Here is a 23,509-nt window from a genome sequence, read left to right on the forward strand (position 1 = left end):
TCATGTCTGGTTCCTGAGAGAACATATTTTTTGAAAACTGATTGAAACACTAAGCTTTCCTGTTGCATTGTGCTGTGTCTCAAACGGTCTAGCCCACCAATGCTAGCCCAGTAAATCCAGCATCATTAGTGGGTCACTACCAGTACTGGCAGCGTCTGGGTGGGCTTGTCTTGAGCTGTCCACTACCCATGGCTTCCCCTCATGTCCCGCTGTCACCCCCATTTCGCTGCTAGCAGTGTGACATGGATATCAATATTTAAAATCTGTTTGCGCTTTAAAGCGGATTTACCTCCACACAAGCCGTTGCAGTCAGTGAGTTCAGCTGTGTGTTTCTCTTTACCTCCAAGAGCAAGTAAACAAATGAGATAGATAGGAAGATAGAGTGAGAGTGAGAGAGAATCCTATTTTTACACCAGGCACACGCAATATGTGGAGTAGTCTGCCAAGGGTTCTTGTGAGCGTAATGGTGGATGACAGGGATCTCCGCTGTGAAACTTGCAGCCATGTTCCAGCAGGGGCAACAAGACACATTAGGTTAGGTCTGCACGGACCGACCGCTACAAGAGGGGGGGAAGTCAGAGCAGGGGCGCTCCCAAAAGTGGCATTGCATCACTGCTGAATCTTTTACGAATGGCAAACCTGAAAACTTCATGAGGAACGCGCCGAAAAAAAAGAGAAGCAGATATGTTAGAAGTTTGCAAGAAGTTTTCCGTCTCTCTGCAGATCTCTCACTCTCTCTTCTCAGTCTTTCTCTTTAAAAACAGATGACTCTGCCCCCATCCAGCCCCCCTGAATCTTACACGAGCTGAGTTATAATGGCATGCAGTGGCTAAATGTATTTCGCTGGGAGCTGTTCACAGAGAGTCCCACCTGAATAATGCCGCTAGGTAACACAGAATGCAGAATGTTGAATGCTCTCAGCCAACTCGTAAGTCGCAGAACCTTATGTGCAACAGGGAGTGTAAATATATATGTAGCCTATGTGGTGAACTGACGGCAACATCTATCTTTTAAACGTTACGCTCATTAGCTATGATAATTCTGGCCTGTCTTTAGCTGTTGTGACAGCCGTCATTTCCAGCGCGTTCATTGCACTGCAGGTCCCGTGGAAACACTTGGATGCGGAGAGACGTCTCAAAATAAAAGCTACAACAGAGGGAGAAAGTGAGAGAGAGAAAGAGAGAGAGAGAGAGCGAGTGAGAGACACAGAAGCGCAGGGGAGAAGAGTGTTTTGTTGACCGGAGAGCAAGTGCAAAGTTTGACAGGCGGATTAAAGGAAAAAGAGGGAGTGAGAGATAGAGGGAGTGTGCCGGAGAGATGTAGAGAGAGCGAAAGATAGATGGAAGGAGAGAGGGAGCGAGGGATGAAACAGCATGCGGAAAGGGCAGATGAGGGATGAACACGCTGGCGTGGTGGCACAGCAGCTGAGGAAGACACTGATGAAGTAGGGAGAGAGAGGAAAGAGGAAGAGGGAGAAATAATAGATGAGGACAATACAAGTGCATTAGAGCGGCAGGACTGTGTGTGTGTGTGTGTCCGTGTGTGTGTGTCCGTGTGTGAGTGTGTGTGGGTGTGTGTGTGTGTGATGGGACAGCATTGAAAGAAAAGCAAAGGACTACACAAAGTCCTACCTGGTAAGACCATGCTGTTGTTACCTATAACATGCCTATCCTATTTCTCCTACTCATTGTCCTCTCTCTCTCTCTCTCTCTCTCTCTCTCTTCCTCTCTTTTCTATTACTTTTCTTTCTTGAGAAGACTGCGCGGCCATGTAAAACCACATTACCCCGTCTATTTTAATGCCCATCATTGTCAATGAACATATTTAGCCTGTGCCTTTAAGTCAGAGAAGCCCTTGACACTACTCGCTGTCTCTCAGCCGAATGGCTTAACTGTGGAGTATATCATGCGATTGAGCGCGGGGGAGAAGGTCTGCGCCCTGTTTAATTACATCACTCATTATCATTTCAAATGGAGGGGCTGGTTGTCAACGGCAACTTCGCATCGCCGCAGAGGGGTGGCTCTCAGTCTCTCTGTATATTCAGAATTCCCCTGGTATTCTGCCACCTCTCTATCTCTCTCTCTTTCTCTCTCTATCTCTCTCTCTCTCTCTCTCTACCTCTCCCTCTCTCAATTCAGTGCTTTTTACTGGCATGGCCACTTATCTGACCAGAAAATTGTCTTGCCAAAGCATAGGTAACATAGAATATAGAACATGTGGTAAAGCACACACACACACAAACACACACACACACACACACACAGACACAGACACAGACACAGACACAGACACAGACACAGACATAGAGACACACAAACACACACACACACACACTCCCTCTCTCTTTCACCTTTTCTCTGGTGAGGAGAGAGCTGTTTATACCGGACCTCATCTGTGCAGATATAAAGTACCTGTCAGCCGGCATCTCCCTGCCGAATTCATATCAGAAGAAAAACAAACGAAAGAGCTGAGGGTCAGGGGGATCGTTTCTAAATTATTCATACTGACCCCCCCCCCCACCCCACCCCCCCCCACCAACCCCACTGTACTCCCCCCCCACTACTGCCACCACTGCAGACCTCCCCTGCTTCCTGCCACTGCAGCTGCTGTCGCCCCGTTTGTACCGTGGCTCTAAAACAAGGGCATCTGTCTCCATTTAAAGACGCGGAGGAACCGAAATACTTGCGCACTGAGAACTAAATGTAAGACAGAGAAATACCTCAAAGGAGTATTGATTCAGCACAACTCTTCCTGTCGTTTTCTTTTTTACACACTGTTCTGCAGTGACCATTTTACCTGTCCTAGAAAAAGGGCTGTTTGACTAGTTCCCACGATACCTTGCCACGGGGCTAGTTTGAAGAAAATATCTCTATTAACAGCTACATGATGTAGCTGTTTTCTCAACATTTTCCAAAACAGTCCCAAGTAAAAATAGTGTGATATGGGGGAATTCTATCAGTGTTTCCCAATGCTAACGGAACAGCATCCGGCTGTTGTCTCTCATTCACACTGTCATCGCTGGGCTTGGCGGACGCCTGGGACCAGGGTCTGTGGGGTCCGAAGGGGCATCCGCACCTGGGGGGGTGTGCTACACTGGGCCTCCCTGGAGCTGGTCCCCGAGTCAGGGCAGAAAGACGGGGAGGAGAAGGAGGAGGAGGTGGGGAAACCCAAGGTCTTCTACGCGGACCACTCCTTCATTGTCATGGTGATGGACAGGCCCACAGGAGCGCTGCTGCTCATCGGGGCCATGGATCTGCCCGAGGGGCGAGGCCTCCACAACGAGCATTCTTACAGGAACACACAAACTTATTTAAATAGGTGAGCACACACACCCACACACACACACACACACACACACACACACACACACACACACACACACTAACTAAGAAACACTCTACCCATGCATATGCACGCACCAAATTAGATTAGACACACACACACTCACCATACCAAATCCCCCATACACGCATTATACAGCAATGAAGTCCTGAGGATCCACTGGAATGGCAGAAAAGCTTGGCTGACTGCCTCAGTCACCATCTGCACTGATTCACCAGACCCATACGAGCGCTGGGAGGGGGCGTTCTATTCAAACGGCCATTACCTCCAATAACATCATAGTCCCTCAGAGCGACTGCCTTCACTTGCAATCCTCAGCCTGGCCCACTCACATGCTGAACCAGTACATCTCAATTTAAATTGCCCTGTGTAATGTCACTTCAGCTTAGTGTTCATGCAGGTCCAAAGCAGGCAGCCGTCTCCTCAGTCATTCTGACACCAGTAGGTACAGTATGTATGCAGCCGTGGATGGAGTTACCCACTCGGAACTATAAACACTCGATCTGAAAACACACTGCCTCATCAACACTTCTCTGATGATCACACTGTGGTGGTCAAAGACTGGAACACACACAGACACGCTCAAATGGCCTCACTTCACTGATGACTATGCAATGCAGAAGTGCATTTGCGTGTCTCTGGTTCTCTCACAAAAACACACACAGTCATAAATACACAAGCACCTACACACAGACTCACTCAACACTCGCAAGCTCTCACATTGATGTGGCTTTTTGAACTGTGTTCCCCTCTCCAAAGTCCCCTTGCCACTCTGAAATCGAAACACAGGTACGGACTCTCTCCTTTCCCTCCCCTCCAAAGCCACCCTCTGTCAAGCTGCCAAGGCATGGGTGCTCCAGCAGCAGCAGCAGCCGCAGCCCAGGAGATACCTGGCAGAGCCATCCCTGCTCCTCCCTCCCTCCCTCCTTCTCTCCCTCCCTCTGGGCTGAGCTCTGGCGGTGCCCCCCCCCCCGTGAAGAGGTCGCTCATCCGCGTGGTTATTGATGGGCAGGCTTAATGCTAATGGCACTAATGACTCGGAACCCCTGTCAACGACCCAGACGGACGGCAAACCTTTTAATCCTTTAATGCCTGAACAGATCGATATAGGGACCCGGCACCTCCGTCACGCACACTCTCTGCGGGTGGGAGCGCTAACCAGTCGCTCTGAATGTTTATTTATTTTTTTGTTTGTTTCCACGTTGTTAATTTCCTTAAAATGGTTGCTGGTGCTATGGATGGGGCACTTGATATTTAAAATGTACTGTGTGTTAGTGTTTTGGATGGGTGTACAATTATAAGAACTTTCAGTGTGACTAAACAGGGTGAGAGGTGACGAGAGTAAGTAATTAGGCTTAGTGTCTGTGATGGTAATGTTTTGAACCTCAGGTAAATGACTCTGTGTGTGTCAATAAAAAAGAAATATTACATTTTCTTGTGTTGATGGAATTCTTTTATGGGCTATACGCATAGTTAATGTGAAAATACTGGGGCTGTGGTACATTATTAGGGAACGTGACCAAAGAGGCACCAGATACATTGTTGTCAGGCTGTAAGAGTAAATGGGTTGTGAGCACAAAGATTGTGATATAGTTGTAAGAAACTAATAAACTCTAGGAGGAAGCACACAGAGTGAACGTGTCTCTCAGGACCAACGCAGTCATACTTCTTAATAACTGTTTGTTCTATGTCACTCTGGACCATAGAGGGTACACAACTGGGAGAGTATGAAACTCTGAACGCTCAGTTTCGAGGGATACGACCATAGTAAACGATGGTGAAAACCAATCTATTCTCAGTGTTTTCAGTCAACACTTATACCCATACCACATGCAATTACTCACACTGAAAGATTATCTCAACACTCGAGCAAAATGAGTTTTTGAACCGAGACTTAACTTTAAGAACTTTGTTAGATCGGTGTTGCCAACTTTCTGGTGTTTCTTTCAGAGATGAATCACACCATCTATGGATATCTTACAAGATTTCTTTAAGCCCTTGGGAGCAATTCCTCTACCTCACGATTGGGCGTTTTCATTTGTTTATAAGACTGGAGGTAAGACTACTCGTCAGTTACACACATTCTTTCTCACCAGTATGATGTCTTGATCACGTAGTCTGACACTGTGACTTGCTGTGATCTGTGATCTCTCGCCTTAAGCAAACAAATGCCTAGTTTTCTCAGGATATGATGTACTGTTGCTTCTGTCTATAACCATGGGCAATTGTAATGTGTGGTTCTGTGGTATGAATAAATGTGTTGATTTTCATTCATAACCCCCCCCAAGGGCTAAGTATTGACAACTCCTTGCTTTTTTTTGTGTGATTTTCACAGCTAACAATCTCTTGCACAACAAAACTCTTGTTGTTGCCCTATCAACCAGAAAACACCTAATTTAAGTTCTTTATTACTTACAGCTAAGCCATCTTTTTTTATACTTAATTTATGATTGTCTCAGAAGTGCATTCCTTCTGACAAAAATGGCTAGGCTATATACTCTGAAATGGAACATGTTTAAAAACCTTGTTTAATTAACTGTCCATTGTAAATTTGCTTCTTCTACAAGAAGAAGCACCTGCTCACTGCCAAATGACTGTCAGTATTTCTGTTGTTCTTAGTCAACAATAATTGGATCCCTATCTTTAAAGTTAGCTTTATGGCTATAGCGCTCTGACATTTCAATAAATCTTAACCTGCAAAGGACCTTGAAAGTACTGAATGTCTCGCTTAAAGGCTTTGGCCAAGCTTGAACTTTCCTCACAAAACTTCTTTGAGGGTCTGGAACAAGTAAGCCAATGCTATTCCATCCCTCTAAAAATGAATTATTGAGAAATAAAACGAAAAAGTGAAAAAAGAATCACTCTCCACCATTAATCTAAAAAGGAAAAAGAAGGGGGAAAAACTGAGTTAGTACTGTCCCAGCCCAGGCATTACTTATTAAAAAGGTTTTCTTTTTACATTCCAACCCATAGGATGCCTCAGTGCTTTTTTCAGTGGAACACATACTTTTAAGATGACATTAGTATTTCTGGAGGCAAGTTGCAACTGGAGGAGAAAGAGGTAAAACGGAGAAATATGTTTTCTCGGAAGGGGGGAGAAAACAGGAAACCGTGCAATTTGCAGTGCAAAATGTACAGGATGTGTAACACAAAGCCTAAAGACAAGCTCAGTCTCAGCTAAGGCAGTTTTCTTTCTAAATAAAGTATGTATTGGTTTTTAAAACATTTCCATATTACGTCTGCAGTTTTAAAAACAAATACAGATCACTGCAGTCAATAGTGAATCATAATAGATATGTGCTTCCAGATTTTTTAATTACGCTACAGGCGTTTGTTAAATTACAGCATTTTTTAGAAAGTACAAAAGCACAGCAATTAGACAATTAAGCCTGCGGGAAGCAAGCCATCTAAGTTCGGAGCAATCTCAATGAAACACCACTGGGTCGTGATGACGATAAGTCGTGTATGTGCTGAAAAGGTCAAATAAATCGGGAGAGCCATGCTAATAGCCTGGAACCATGTGCTGCAAGCATCGCTGCATGTATGCACTCGTCACTGAGTGACTCAGTATGCCATACAGGGACACAGTGCTGTCTTTAAGTTAACCATCCATGCTGGTTCGTGTCATACGGGCTACGGGCTACAGGCTGGCTGTTTCTCTCCCCTCTGATGGAGGAAAGGAGGATGTCAGTGGACTGGTGTGGACCTTGAAACACAAGCAAGGAATCCCTAGGCGAGATTAAAGATATACTGTAGTTTTTATAGCATGACTAACTCATACATCACAAGACAAACCATAATTACACATAACTCATACGCACGCACGCATGCACACACACACACACACACACACACACAGTCTCCACTGGCAAACAGGCCTAGAGCTGTTTGTCTTTGAACACACCGTCTTTATTCGCTCCAACATTAGCCCCCCAATGCCTCACATTCACTCTCCGGTTTGACTCATGCGGAACTATTTAACCCACCCACCCACCCACTAGTGTCCATGGCCTGCTTTAAACACTAATTTGCCTAAGGACCTGCACAGAGGCAAACAAAGAACCATCTGACTAACTAAAGCATAACTGAATGAGATTCACTCCATTGAATAGCAGTTTCTGTTGTGTCCCTGTACATTGTAATAATCTCTTGCGTTGTGCAATGTGGGTGTGCAATTGTGTATAACAGAAAAGCTATGGAATAAGGTTACTGAAAGCACATCTGCCCTTGAGGCCTAAATTGAATTTGAGTCCAACAATGTATTCAGAAACAGACCTAGGGGACACAGCAAGGATTCCAAAAGGTGAATTCTCCTTGGGAAAATTGTGTGTGTCTGTGTTTAAGGTTATCACTGTATGTGTTTGTATATTTACTGCATGTATGGCAGGCCCTTGGCTTATTTCATGTATGGGAGTGTTAGGGAGAGACATGTATTATGGGGTGAGAGTTGACTGTCTTAGTGACATTATCAGGAGCAGAGCCGACTCTGAGGGGCTTAAAGGGTTTAATGTTTAATCTCCCATTTTTAAATAAAAGATTGCAGAACCAGGCCATGAACTTCAACTCCCCCGCTTTCTTTTGTCGGTGCCTCTATTCTGAACTCTAAGGAATTTGGATGCGGTGGGAAAAGGGCTGGGAAATGCACTTTCTAAATGTCGTTGCGGCTGCTCAGAACAGTGGGATACTTACATTGGAAAGTGATGGCTGGTCGCTTTAGGCCTCTCAAGGGACTCAGATGTCTGGAAGTAATCCTACAGGTGCCTATCCATTTGAACCACAATGTTAGACTGCTCTTAAGGCTGTTTGTGTCATTACAGAGTAGTACAGAGTGAAGACAAGACAGAAAGCTATGTTAGGCTTGCAAGTGGTTGTAGTAGACTTGATAAACTCGGGAACATTCTCCTGCACTTCTTTAACGCGCCTAACCACCCATCCGTGTGGATGTGGGAGTGGGGCAGAGGGTGTTGCGACACACAAGTTCAGCGAATCGAAACACATTATCTTTGAATAAGTAGCTCGCTAACTCCTCAGAAAAATGTAATACTCTACCTAAAGTAAGTAGTCTATTTAGACTCCACTTGTCTCTTCATTTCATGCGCAACAACACACACTCCCCTTAGCAACGTGAGTCATACATCTGGATAGGTTTAAACACATTTCAAAATACAGATGTTTAAGGAACACTCAAGTAAGAAGCTAAAGAAATAGGAAAACATAATAGAAATTATAATTTCATAGCTCAAACACGGACCCTTACCGATTCGCTTTGAACTTTAGGCTTCTTGGTCCAGTATGCAATTTTTAACCGTTAGACTCTTAAATAAGGTCTGTGAGAGATCCTCGCGTGCCGTCCTGAAACGTTAGTAGGTCTACCAGGCAGTAATACAACATAATTTGGAGTCCTGCTCCTGTTTGTGCGACGAGGGACAACATATAACACAACAACAACACAATGTTATTTTATTGAACGAGAGAGACAGAGATATCTTAGATGTGCACATTGTGTCACTTTTGACGGCTTACATCCTCATACATTCACGGTAAGTTTGCCGTGGACAGTCCAATGCTGCGGCGTGTGAGCTAGAGCTGTGGAAGGGACCACACACACCCCCCTCGCGTGTTTCGTTTCTATGGTTACGTATACACACGCGCTGCTGTTGCAAACTGCAAAGTTGTCAGGAAGCTAACCTGTTAGCTGTAAACTCATCAAACTTAAACAGTGGCTTTATAGAACAGTTGTTTTAAACCAACTTGGTTGAATAAGCCGACTGAAACTGGCATATTTAAAGTATCGATAGAAATAGTAAAAATGTAAAGATAAAGTAACGTTATTCTTGTCTTCATATCAAAGGTAAGAAGTATGTTTTGAACAGTGGATAGCCACAGGCTAACGTTAACTTAACGTTAATGAATTTGCAAGTTAGCTATCCTAACAGTTAACGTTAATTTTACAGGTGTGGGAACTTGCAGGTTAACTGACATAGTTGACACTGGCACAGTTACGTTTTCCAGTATAATGACTACCTGCGCCATAGACTAACTCAAATTAACGTACCGGTATACCCATAAAATAATTTCGTTTACCTGGCTGGATAATACCAACCATGTTTTGCAAACCAACTGTTAACCAAATATTGACAGGTAAGTCTTATTTAGCTTCCAAATCAAGTTGGCTAACTTATTAGGCTTCTTTGCTGCCTAGCGTTAACTAAAAGCTGGTGTTACTGAGGTTATGTTCACTTAACGTTATGCGTTGCTGTTTTAGGTTGTAGTGTAGTGTACTGTCATTGTTTACAGGCCGGGGGGATTTTAATCAGTCCTAATAACATTGTAAACAATAATTTAGATATCCGTTTCTGGACAGTTTAGGCTTAGTCAGCGAGCCAATACGTGCCCGTCCTCATGCCCAATTTGTTGTGTCTTGTTGGTTTGCTCTCTAACAGTCTCTTTTCAGTTACACACACTGCACTTTCGGAGGCTCATATTAATGTTATTGATCATTGTCAACTGCTTCCCCTGAATTTCCATCCAGGGAGAATTTCGGGGCTTTTTTTTTCAGTAAATGTTTTATTACTTTCTCCAACTGCCTTCCCTTCAATAACCCATCTGCTTTATTACATAGTATGCCATCCTCAAAAAATGACAGCCTAGGAACTGAATCGAAGTTTCAATAAAGCAATAGCAACTGCAAGTGTTGACAAGTGAACTCTTGGGATGGCGACAACACCAGCTCATAAAAGATAAATAGTTTATGAAATACTCCTCAGCTCACCCCCTCTCCCTCCCCCCTCCATGACTGTCTTACAGACTGACATCTTGGCCTTCGACTTCAGACTCTGAACAATTTTGAATATCTGGCTGCTCTCCCAGTGTCTGCAGCCTAATAGCCCTTGGTTTTGGAAGTAAGTAACCTAGAGTTCACATTAAACATGCATTTCCTTTGATAATTTGCTATAGTTTTACCATTGGCCTCATTTTCAATAGGAATATGAACAGAGATTAGAAGTAGTCTAAACATATGAATCATTTAATTATGATGCCAAAAACTGTGCAAAGTATATTATGAAATGTTGGTGAGGCACTTTATTTTCAGTGCTTTGAAAATATAAAAAATAAGTTTGAAAAAATGGTTTGGTACTTTGCTATGTATTTCATGTGTTTTGATAAATTGAATTATTCCTAAATTTAATATACTTCAGTTTTGCATGGATGAGGCTATATTCCCTGAGTATATGCTCTTCATCTTGAAACTTTAGTTTCTGTTCTTAAGAGGAACCAGTTGTCGACTTCTCCATCTGGTCACAGAGGCATAGTCCAATTTTTATTTTCCTTCTCAGCCTCTGTGTGCTGTGTTTGGACTCGGAGGTCCCCGCACCAGATGTGTTTGTGGTGTCTGACGGTCTTTTTATTTGAAGGCCTTTCTTGGTATTAAGAGGGATTTATGGGCTGTCCCCTGTGTTATTTGATTGGTGCTCTGTTGACCTTTGCCAAAAACCAGCCGCCTTAAGAAAAGCCCGGGACAGAAGGACGGTAGTGAGCTGCTATGCAGGAATATCTCTTATGACTCATCCACTGTAGATAGGTATCACATTCCAGAACATTCTCTCACAGAAAAATAACTTGATCGGTCTTGCACCAACAAACCAGGCAATTATAGAGGAAAAGTGAGTCATTTGTTGCTGTTTTGTTGATGTCCAAGACCAGGAAGGTGGCATGCTAAGGGAAAAATTACTCAACTTCCAGGTAAAACACGGGTGATATTACACACCTGTAGCTGATTTAATTGCCCACCTGGATATGAACCCCATTGTACATTATTCAACTCCTTCTGCTTGTGGAGGTAGCTGCTGTCTTCTGATTCACCTGTTGGGTGGTTTCTGTGGAATTAGACTACTCTTTCTTTGATTGGAGAGGCATTTGCCTCTGCTTTTGCACACCACCGACCAAGGAGTATGAAGCAGGACTACTGTTTTTAGTCTCATAAATATTACACCCAGAGACAGTGACAAATAGTCAGTTCTGTTTGCCAGTTCCCCTGGGCAGTAGGCTAACATTTTCGGTTGGCATGTTGTTATTCTTGTAGCTAGTCAACATTTACATATGTTGCTAGCGGCTATATAGGCCCTAGAACAAAACTGTGCCAACAGCATTGTAGGTGGTACATCATTTATTTGCCAAAATAAATGTTGTCTCTGATTACTGAACAGGTACATATATATAAATATATACGAAACATATATATACATTTTGTATACTGCCCTGAAGTGAAACATTGTGTCCTGTTATAAGCAAGACCATCCCTGTTGTCCCATAGACAGAGCCAGGCAGCATTGTGGTAAGAAGAGTGTAGGCAGCCCCTCGCTGCCTCACTATGGCTGACCCTGAGACCCCTCGCAAGGGGGGAAAGGGTTCTACAAAGTCTAAGCGCTCCAGTTCCGGGAAGGGCCGGAAGGGCAAAGCAGCAGGGTCCGCAGCAGAGTCTGAGGAGGTATCCACACCGCAGCCACAGAATGAAGGTACAAAAAACATAGACTGTACAGAGAGTGTGTGTGTGTGTGTGTGTGTGTGTGTGTGTGTGCTAGTGTTTGTGTTTGTGTGTTTGTGTTTGTGTGTGTGTGTGTGTGTGTGTGGGGGGGGGGTGAGAGAGAGAGAGAGAGGGAGGGAGAGAGAGAGAGAGAGAGGGAGGGAGAGAAAAGGGAGACTCCATCTGCCTCTTTCATCCTAAACTAATTATCCAGTAAATGGTAACAAATTCAATCAATTCCAAATTCTTGTCAGAAACATGTAATGAGACTAGATGGTCGAGTGTTGTTGTCTGCCGAGACACAGACCTTTTTTAAGAGGATGTAATGAATTGTTATTGCTTTATAAGTGACGTCAGTGTCTAAGCCCAGAATTGAACGTGTGAATATGCGCATTCTTTTACCCCGTGGCAACTGGTGTTAGTGCATAGTTCATTTCCTCTCTTCTTCAAAGAAAAAAATGGAAACTTCTGAAAAATGAATGGCCAGTACTTGCGGCAGTTGCCCCAGGCTAGCATTTACCAGACTGTTGGAAGAATGCATGTGACACAAGTGATCCAGACACAATTTTTACTGATCCTGTTATGCCTTTTACATTCTAATGTTTGCACTTTAAGATTTTAAATTGAGGCCTTGAAAACAAGATGGTAGAGAGTCTGAATCATCTGATTAGAGAAAAATTAATTCAATAACCTAAGTGAGTTTAAATATTAATATGTGCTTGCATGATACATAAATGCATAAATGTGATGTAAACTAATGGTGTGTGCTTATGTGTTTTTGTTTATCTGTATGTGTGTGTTTGCATGTCTGTGCTTGTGTGTGTGTGTGTTTGTGTGTGTGTGTGTGTGCGTGCGTGTGTCTGTACGTGTGCGTGTATGCTTGTGTTTGTGTGTCTATATATGTCTATATATGTGTGTGTGTGTGTGTGTGTGTGGGTGGACATGTACGTATGTGTACATGTTAGAAGAATTAGGCAGCGCAGATGAAACTCAAGCAGCCGGTGACAGAATGGCATCAGCTGGTTCAGAGGAGGAGATGGACGCATACACCGTGAGCCTGGTACAGCTCCCTCATGCTTAATTAGCTCCATTTAAATATGTGCATTCATAACCTCATCTCATTATGCTGATTGTGATTCCTATCCCACAGTAATCTGAATTCCTCCATTTCTCACCAGGGCTCTCTGGCATGAAGATCATGCTTACTAATTAGTGCGTTTCAGTTCAAATGGCTCTTTTCAGTTGCAAATGCAACCCTAACATAGATGCTCTGTTTGCTGTTGGGTTTGGTAAAGCAACCAACCAGGCCCTTGTCACCATCTACACTACCAACTTAAAGCTGCTACAAGCAAGCCTTATTATCACACGTGACCCTTAAGAGCTTCCATTAACCTATAGTTTAAATACATAACCACTGCATGACAGCTAGGGTCAATGGGATCATGCTTCTGTCTTACATGGTTTAAGTTAATTAATTAGTTCAAGCTTTTAATGAAGCTGCTTGCTAAGGGTTACGGACATTTGGCTCGAAGCATGGTAAGATGAAGGGGAGTCCACACGCCAAAATAATAAAGTAAATTATAAGTAAATAATTAATAACGTTAATATAGTGGAAAATAAAACAAAAGTGTAGCACAAGTCAGTGCCTAGGGCTGTCAATCAAAATGGTCTGGTGGAAGTTTGGAAGATTCTCTAACATTGCTTACAGTAGCTTTAAGTATGACATTGTAAGGGAAATAGAAAAGTGTAGCCCTTACACTGTAATGTAAAGCAGTGGCCAATCCCTAAAAGCTGCTCATTCATCCTAGAAGATAACCTTTATCCTCATAGAGCACATAAGAACGGGTGACATCAGTCCAATAAAACACATAAAAGAGGAAGATGCAGGGGGAAAAGACAGAGGCCGGGTTCGTGAGGCGTGGCTGTCCGTTGAACCCCGTGCCATTTCTGCTCTTTCATCAATGGAGATTACCCCGAATTAATTACCCCCGTCCTGCGGGAGCGCCACTCTTGGCATTTACGAAACGCTGACCCCTCTGACCCCCCTGCTGCGCGCCCTCCGCGGGGGACCCGCCACTTCAGAGCCGGGTTGGGGGCGGAGGGACTAAGGGACGGTGGCCCTCTCACCCATCTTCCTTTTATGCATTTAAGCTCTAGACTACTGAACGCGGCGGCGCCAGTGCCGGTAATGTCAGTGGACATCGATGCACAATTAACCGTTTGACCCCTTTGACCTGTGTGTGTGTGTGTGTGTGTGTGTGTGTGTGTGTGTGTGTGTGTGTGTGTGTGTGTGTGTGTGTGTGTGTGTGTGTCGAGCAGAGGGATCTGTTTAAGAGGCGGGTGGCGCTGGGCGGCGTGACGGAGGCCTCCTGGACGGACGAGCACAACCAGGCGCTGGACACGTTCATCGCCGACGACACCGTCCAGCTGCTCGTCGTGTACGTGGACACGTTCGGTGGCCTGAAGACGGGGTTCTCCATGCCTCCACAGGTACCAACCCAGACCAGCTTACACAGCAGGGTTAAATTGATGTTCTGAATGTAATAAGTACCAGTTTTACTCTGTATGTTCTGCTAAGATTGATTATTTTGTTAATGGTAATTGAAAAAGCATCAGTAACTTGTTTTCTTGCTCATCAAACACTCAAACTGCTATCGTGCAGAGGTACATGGATTTTTAACTGTTAAATACAGTGTGTGAGATACTCTTGAAACAACATGGCCTTACACAGTACAGTGAGTAAGCTGATTCTATAACCAGGGTTTCAGTTATCTACAGTTAACTGTGGTCTGAAAATATGAAGTTGAAAATTCCCAAAATAGTTGATTCATAAGATTTAAATTCCTTGCCACTTAAAGTAGCACCGTTTATAAGTCATTTATAAATTAAAATGTATCATAGGTATGTATGTAAACAAACAAACAAACACTGTAGGTCTTTTATCCCTGCGGATAAGGTTGTACACTGTGTTTATTAATGTACGTAAGCCTGCTTATCATAAAGTATAATCCTCACTACAGCAACCTCACCCATCTCTGCGATGAGCCTCCCTGTTCTAACTCCTGTTCCTCTTCACCGTGGGTAATTTGGCTAGGCGATAGACCAGCTGGCCTACTTCATCCGCATGGAGGGCACCGTGATCGCGCCGGAGACGTTCGAGAGCACAGTGCAGTTTGGGATGATGCATGGCACCGCCAGCGAGAGCCTGCTGCGCCTCATGAACGGTGTGTTCGCGCCCAACGCCACCCTCAGCAGCGCCTGGCCCGAGAGCATCAAAAACAACTACCTGGGCCACATGCACCGCTTCCTCACCACACTCACAGGTACGGGCAGCTAGGACTCAGGTAACACACTCACAGGTACGGGCAGCTAGGACTCAGGTTACACACTCACAGGTAACACACTCACAGGTATAACACTCACAGGTAACACACTCACAGGTAACACACTCACAGGTAACACACTCACAGGTATAACACTCACAGGTAACACACTCACAGGTAACACACTCACAGGTAACACACTCACAGGTACGGGCAGCTAGGACTCAGGTAACACACTCACAGGTAACACACTCACAGGTATGGGCAACTAGTACTCAGGTTACACACTCACAGGTAACACACTCACAGGTACGGGCAGCTAGGACTCAGGTAACACACTCACAGGTACGGGCAGCTAGGACTCAGGTTACAAACTCACAGGTAACACACTCACAGGTAACACACTCACAGGTAACATACTCACAGGTACGGACAGCTAGAACACAGTTACACACTCACAGGTAACACACTCACAGGTAACACACTCACAGGTAACACACTCACAGGTAACACACTCACAGGTAACACACTCACAGGTATGGACAGCTAGAACACGGTTACACACTCTCAGGTAACATACTCACAGGTAACACACTCACAGGTACGGGCAGCTAGGACACAGGTAACACACTCACAGGTAACACACTCACAGGTATGGGCAACTAGTACTCAGGTTACACACTCACAGGTAACACACTCACAGGTACGGGCAGGTAGGACTCAGGTAACACACTCACAGGTACGGGCAGCTAGGACTCAGGTTACAAACTCACAGGTAACACACTCACAGGTAACACACTCACAGGTACGGGCAGCTAGGACTCAGGTAACACACTCACAGGTACGGGCAGCTAGAACACAGGTAACACACTCACAGGTAGGGGCAGCTAGAACACAGTAACACACTCTCAGGTAACACACTCACAGGTATGGGCAGCTAGAACACAGGTAACACACTCACAGGAAACACACTCACAGGTAACACACTCACAGGTACGAGCAGCTAGAACACAGTAACACACTCTCAGGTAACACACTCACAGTACGGGCAGCTAGAACACAGTAACACACTCTCAGGTAACACACTCACAGTACGGGCAGCTAGGACTCAAGTACCACACTCACAGGTAACCACCAGGACACTCAATGACGGCTCATCACTCCCAATAACCCAGTAGAAAAACAATAGGAAAGACAGTAGAAAACAGTAGAATGGACATTCCTAGCTATGGTGCATGTCAAACCCATAATTAAAGAGACTAAATTCAATTATTGGGGCGCCAATGACTAATTTAGTTCAATATTGATTTGTCCATACCTGTTAAATAAATAAGGGGCGTAAGATGTGTTTGTGTGCTTATTAGTATCCATAGTAGTAAGTGTCATTGAGGTAACTAGCAAAATTGGAAGTTCTCTATACATGGAAGAGCATTACGTACTGATATGACTCCATTTTACTCCTTCTAATTCTGGGGGACAGCTACTGCAGCTACTGTGTTACATGCCTCGGTTTGTTAAAGCTATTTGAAATGATACAGCTCAATTTCAACATGTGGTAGCTGCATTGACCAAGGGGGGAACTTCCAAAGAGATGGCCAACCCTGCCAGCCAGTCATTTCACCTGAACAGAGGGGATGAATTGGTGCCCTTACTGAACGGAGTGGAAAGAGACAGAGAAATTGGTTAAAAAGGATGGAGGGCAATAATTGATCATTAAGGAGCGATTAGGAGCCTCTAGACCACATGTGTCAATCTCAAGGCCCGCGGGCCTGATCAGGCCTGACAAGCCATTTAATCTGGCCCGCCAGCTCCTCAGAATGTTGCAAATAGTTCCATTGATTTGAATGATTTTTATTTTATTTCGGCCCTCTGTGTATTTGAGTTTGACACCCCTGCTCTAGACAGACCTTAAGGCCATAAGGCTGCCATTCATCAGACGCTCCACGTCCAGTAGAAGTTTGGCAAACGTAAGAAGAGAAAAGCAGCTCTCGACACGGCACACAGGTAGCCTTTGCAGGACTTGTGGTGGCACCCTCTTCTATACCCCCCCTCCCACATTTGCCTGTGTTCACCCCTAACCTCATTTAGACATCACCCACCTGCCTCCTCGAGACGGCAGCCTCGCCCTGGTATCCCATCCCGGCAGCAGGGTGCGTCGTTCCTCTCCGCAGCCGCTCCTTTGCGCGCGCCATTGATCTGTTTTCACGGTTCATGGCGAGGTTATTGGGATTTTGGAATTGCTCTCGCAGCACCGCAGCCGGAGGGGCCGGAGGTTTGGTTTCTTTTCCGCCACGGCGGAGTGGGTAAACTAAACGCACCTCCATGGGTTTTCTCCAGTAATCACGCTCCACCGCCGAGTGCCGTGATGGTTCAATTATCACGCTAATTATTCCAATCACCTCAGCCTGTACTCATACACACACACACACACACACACACACACACACACACACACCACAAAACTGCAAAAGCTGTACAATGACTCAGTCAGAACCACTCTCTCGTAAATGCAGTATTGTTTTTTTCCTTTCAAGGGTGTTGCATTTAGGGCAGGGGGTGAATGGCTTTGCAATCAGCATCTAGGTAATTTTAGCCATTTAAACACTTTCTCTTCCAACACTTGTTCAGTAGTTCACAGTGTGTCAAAAAACAACATCCAAACGAGAAGGATACTTTCAGGGATACAGGACTCTTTCTGGTAAAACAGCTCGATTGCAAGCAGCAAGCGGTCAAAATTTAATTTAATTTTAATCCTTTTGTTGCAGTCTTTTGAGTGCATTGACATGTATACACACTGTATGTATGTAATATTTATTTGCATATCATATCCACATATAAAAAAAGAAATAAATTCACCATTCTGTTCTGTGTAAGGTGTATTTCTGTGGCTTGTGCGGCCGTAAAAATGATTTTCCGCCGCGAGCAGGAATCATTTCTGCGGCCCCCTCGGTATATTGATTTTGCTCGGGCGCAATCCAAAAATAATGATATGCTCCCATTATGTCTGATTTTAGAGGGGAGGTAGAGGCAGCCACTGTGAAACATTACAGACCATTCACCAAATCCCTTAAAGACCCGCGTCAATGAAGAATGAATACCTCCCCCCACACCCCCTCCCCCCCCCCCTCTCCTGGATGAACAGAGCCAATATCGAATTGGTTGTGCAGACATCATTCATGTTCACTCTCACGGGGGTATGGATTCAGACACAACCCTGTCAGCTCGCCTCGTATTCATTCACGAGTGCCTCACACATGTCTGTTCCGGGGCTTTCAGGATGATTAGCTGCATCTGAGCCGCGAAAGTTCAGATCTTGGCTCGACGTTGCGTCTCTTTTTTTCGGTCGGTCAGGGGGAAAAGAACAGGAAGAAGAAGAAGAGGAAGGGGCCGTCGTTGCCCACTGTTGCGTCCTGGAGGAGTAGCGGAGTGCTAAGTACCTCATCAGAGCTCCGGCGGCTCAGGGAGGCTCTGATTGAAAAGGGCCTCTCTCTTGACTCGGGCCCCTATTTCCCTGCCAGGGCTTATTAGTTGGCTCGTGTGTGCGCCACTCTCTCTGTGGCTCATTATTTATCCCTCCATCTTGCCCTCTCTTTCTTTCTTTCTGTGTGTGTGTGTGTGTGTGTGTGTGTGTGTGTGTGTGTGTGTGTAGCTATACTGTCGCTGTCTATTTTGTTCTGTCTTGTGTTTCTCTCTCTCACTCTCTCTCTTAACCCGCCCTTTTTTTCCCCTGTCTATGTCTTTCTTCTCTCTCTCTCTCTTTTCGTTTACCCTCTTTTTTAGAATGTTCTTTGTGCTCTCTCTGTCTCTTAGTAAAGGCCAATCGAAGGCTATAATGCCAAGCCATTGTGTGTCAGCCGTAAGAGCCTCCAGCCCGGCCGGCTTATTTATTTCCCCTCTCATAACTGCCCTTGTTCCTTGCAGATGCAGCTGAACCACTCACCACCCCGGCCTTCTGCTCTCAACCCCCCCTTTCATCTCTTCATCTCTCATTGCTCTGTGCTCTCTCTGCCCACCCCCCCCCCCCCCCCAACACACACACACACACACACACACACACACACACACACACACACACACACAGACACACACACACACACACACACACACACACAGACAGACGCTACCCCCCACCCCCTTCCGCTGCAAACTTTCTGCCATTCGAGGACTTTCTTTCATGTCCTTTCGATTATCTTTTCTTGTCTTTTTTTTTTCCCCCTCTTCTTCCCCTTTTCCAGTCTGCCTTTCACTCTAAAACAATCTTGTTGAAGTGCCCACAGTGGGGAAGTGTTGATGTCCAGTTGAGAGAGGTGTTTATTTTTTTTAATTGAATTTTTTTATCCTTTTTTTCCCTTTTTGTTGTGGATGGAGAGAGAGAGCAGGGAGTGTCAAGCAATATACACGAGAGACAAAGAAAACAGCTCTGACAGCATATAGCAAACACGGGCGCTAGTCTGTCTGTTTGTCTGTCTGTCTGTCTGTCAATCTGAGTGCTATTCTGTATATCACTCTTATCTGTCTGTCTCGCCTGTCAGTGTGTTTCCCCTGTCGCCTTTACTCATACACACACACACGCACACACACACATCCTGTCGCCTTTCTGTCTTTCCACTATTTACTGTCCGTTTGTCAACATATCAGTCCATCCCTCAGTTTTTTGTGCGGGGTATCAGGCTCACTGCTCTCCATTTGGGTGCCCCAAGTTGAATTGCTTTGTGCCCCCCCCCCTCCCCCCTCCGCCCCAAACATTTTAATAATAATAATAATCTGAAGCTCTTTGCATACTTAATATAAGCAATAGTGGTAGCATTTTGCCCCATAGACTCGGCTTGTAATATTACATGTAGCCTATAAGATCTTTAGCCTTCTAGCACTTTAGCTGTCTACATTTGGACATTTCTTGCATGCATTGTGTAGGCAAATGTTCCAGGATTTTAAGAATTCAGACATATCTAGAATCATGAAATGCAAGAGCGTCATCCCGCAGTTTTTGCTCTTTTTTCCTCTTCTCTGCTCCGTTCTGCTTGCCTGTCCACCATGTCTTTCGTAAATTGTAGCCTACTGCCTTCATATCGTCACTGTGGAGGATGTCAGGTGCAATCAAAACAAACCACAGGGTGAAGCAATCTTTCATGTTATTATTTCTGCAAAATATATAGTGCTGCTAGATTTCTTTAATCGTGAAGTAGTCTGAAAAGAAGATAGTAGAGAATTGTTATACATTTATATTTTTTTCATTTTTTTTGGTGCCCCTTAGTGCTCTTGGTGCCCTACGTGCCTTGCATGTGCGTAGCGGCGGTCCTGCAGGGTATCCATCAATCAGCTGCAGATCGTCAGACCTGACATATGTGTTTGCAGCGTGAGGCGGGCAGCTGCACATCTGCCTTCGGAGGAGGGTCACAGCATCTCCATTCAAATTAGATTCCCTGACGACGGGACGCCTCTCTCAAGTACTCTAATGGCCGCCGCCCTGTAATGTCACACCCCTACTGACTGTGATAATAAAGCCTGCTCCTGTGTGTGTGTGTGTGTGTGTGTGTGTGTGTGTGTGTGTGTGTGTGTGTGTGTGTGTGTGTGTGTGTGTGTGTGTGTGTGTGTGTGTGTGCGCGTGTGTAGATGCCCGCTTCAAGCTGTCAGGCAACACTGTGCTCTACGTCCCAATGGAGGCCATGCAGTGCACCCCTGAGGATGCTGCCAAGGACAAGGAACTTGTGCAGAGATTAGAAAGTAAGATTTCATTTTCGGTCCGTTTGGCTTTGTGTGTACCTTTCCATGTATCTAGCTATTAACTGCCTGTCTGCCTGTCAGTCTGTCTGTCTGCCTGCCTGTCTGTCTGTCTGCCTGTCTGTCTGTCTGTCTGTCTGTCTGTCTGTCTGTCTGTCTGTCTGTCTGTCTGTCTGTCTGTCTGTCTGTCTGTCTGTCTGTCTGCCTGTCTATCTGTCTGCCTGTCTGTCTGTCTGTCTGTCTGCCTGTCAGTCTGTCTGTCTGTCTGTCTGCCTGCCTGTCTGTCTGTCTGCCTGCCTGTCAGTCTGTCTGTCTGTCTGTCTGTCTGTCTGTCTGTCTGTCTGTCTGTCTTTCTGTCTCCCTGCCTGCCTGCCTGTCTGCCTGTCTGTCTGTCTGTCTGTCTGTCTGTCTGTCTGTCTGTCTGTCTGTCTGCCTGTCTGTCTGTCTGTCTGTCTGTCTGTCTGTCCGTCCGTCTGTCTGTCTGTCTTGCTGTCTGCCTGCCTGTCTGTCTGGTTGGCTGGCTGGCTGTCTGGCTGTTTTCCTGTCTTTTTGTTCATACACTTCTTATTCATTGAAAATATCTTGAGAATCTTACGTGTCTTACATGTAACAAAGTCTAGATTTAAATAAGTACTGCATATTAACATTGCAATGAAATACGTGTTAAATTAACAGACATTAAAAAGGACCAGATTGTGTCCAGAAAATAACCTCACGTTATTAAGTTGGTGCACCCAACCCTGAACTATACCTCTCTCATCAAAGCTAAATATGAGTTGTTGATGACATAGCTCTGTGCCGTGGGGCATGACAAGAGCAGGCGAACACGAGCAAACTGTTACTTTTGCCTTTGGTGCCAGCCACTCCCTGTGTTTTCAATTTGTCTGTCTTTGTTTTATTTTTGGATGTGTCCTTCTCTGTCTCAGTCAAGGTGAACCTGTCACTTAACTGCTTAAACCGCCTCAGGCTCATCCTCCCACCAAAATTCCCCACTAAATCAAATACTCCACAAAAGTAGCATGTCTGTTTCTCATGATGAATAATCCTCGAGGAAGAAGTGCCAGGGCTGAAGTGGGCCCGGCCCTTTCTTGACCTTGCCTTACCAATGGTCATTTTGAACCGGAGAGCTTCTGATGGATAGATATGTCTCTCTCGAGTGACTAGAGGAGACTGGATGAATGGAAGGCCCACGGGCAGGGGCATTGTGAAATCCCAGTATAATCAGTTATATACACATGCAGACAGACATTACTGTTTGTTTCCTAGGAGTCTCCTGGGAAGTCCAGGGCCCCATTCATATTACAGTAAACTGTACTTCCAGTATCTGGAGCATGGTGCATTGATGTTGTTTACACATAGGTTTTTATAGCACATGCCCCAAGAGTCCTGTCGGGAAATATAGGAAAAACAGAAAGTGCCAATGCCTGTTTGAACACCCTTGTTGGTGTTTTCTGAAGATCTTTTAAATATACATTTAGAGCACAGACTGTACTGAATCACGTTAAGTAAAATACGCCACAAATATTTTTCTAGTGACGATCCAGTGCAAACCACTTCCAAGAATTCAGGAAAAAAACGAAATAAATATAACTCCCTTTCGGTTTGATTCACCGTTATCTGCAGTATCTTTCTCATTTTATATAATATATATATATATATATGTATATATAGAAAGAGAAGGAGAGATCATCATATATGTCTATCCTTGTCACTCTCAGTCTTGCTTGTCTCTGTGTCTTTGTCTTCTATCTTTAACACTGTCTCTCCTCTGTGTCACTCTCTCTCTCTGTCTCTTTCCTCATTGCATTTCTCTCCCACTCTCTCTTCTCTTGGTCTCCCACTCACTCAATTCAATTCAATTCAAATGGCTTTATTGGCATGAATGTACGTACGATACACTGTTGCCAAAGCACTAATAATAATAACAATATAATAATAACAATAGTAAAAATAAGAATTGGTAATGCAGGAACAGATAAATTATGTAAATACCAAGTAAAAAGAATAGATACATAAAAAAGTAGTCATTACAATTCATTAATTATAATAATTACATAAAGAAAAAAAAAACATATACAGTAATAGATAAGAATAGATAAAAAAAAAAAAAAAACTATGAGTTCACTCTCTTTCTTATCTCTTTCTCTTTCTCTTCTCTTGGCCCCTCCCCTCAGTGGTGATGATCCACTGGACGCGTCAGATCAAGGAGGTGCTGAACGCCCAGGAGACGGTGGAGACGGGCGACAGCGACGGCCCCCTGGAGGAGCTCTCCTTCTGGAGCAGCCGCTGCTCCGACCTCTCGGGCATCAGCCAGCAGCTGCAGCAGCCCGGCGTCACGCACATACACACCGTGCTGCAGATCTGCAAGTCCTCCTACATCGCCCCCTTCTGCAAGCTGGCCAAGCAGATCCAGGTACCTGAAGATTAGGCCAGCTGCATTTCGCATTACATGCATGAACGTGGGTTGGGGTTAGGGTGCCAGCTGCATTTCGCATTATATGCATGCATGTGGTCGTGGAAGCCAATACTTATACATAAGGACTGTGTGGTTACCCAGTATTCACAAAGCATTATAAACACGTTCATAAAGGGTTATAAT

The 23,509-nt window shown here is 44.8% G+C and overlaps 1 protein-coding gene across 1 annotated transcript in view; it reads left to right on the plus strand.

Moving 5' to 3' along the window:
* Positions 1–11,713: 11,713 nt before the first annotated feature.
* Positions 11,714–23,509, plus strand: part of dnah2 (dynein, axonemal, heavy chain 2) — a gene marked incomplete at both ends in the record, with an annotated part of 193,113 nt that continues 181,317 nt past the window's right edge. The window contains 5 exon segments of the mRNA XM_080860098.1: positions 11,714–11,830; positions 14,186–14,356; positions 14,961–15,189; positions 20,803–20,913; positions 23,085–23,323. Coding sequence (XP_080716224.1) covers positions 11,714–11,830; positions 14,186–14,356; positions 14,961–15,189; positions 20,803–20,913; positions 23,085–23,323 — 867 coding nt within the window.

This window comes from Sprattus sprattus, assembly GCF_963457725.1.
Source record: "Sprattus sprattus genome assembly, chromosome: 21".
NCBI classification, from domain to species: Eukaryota; Metazoa; Chordata; class Actinopteri; order Clupeiformes; family Clupeidae; genus Sprattus; species Sprattus sprattus.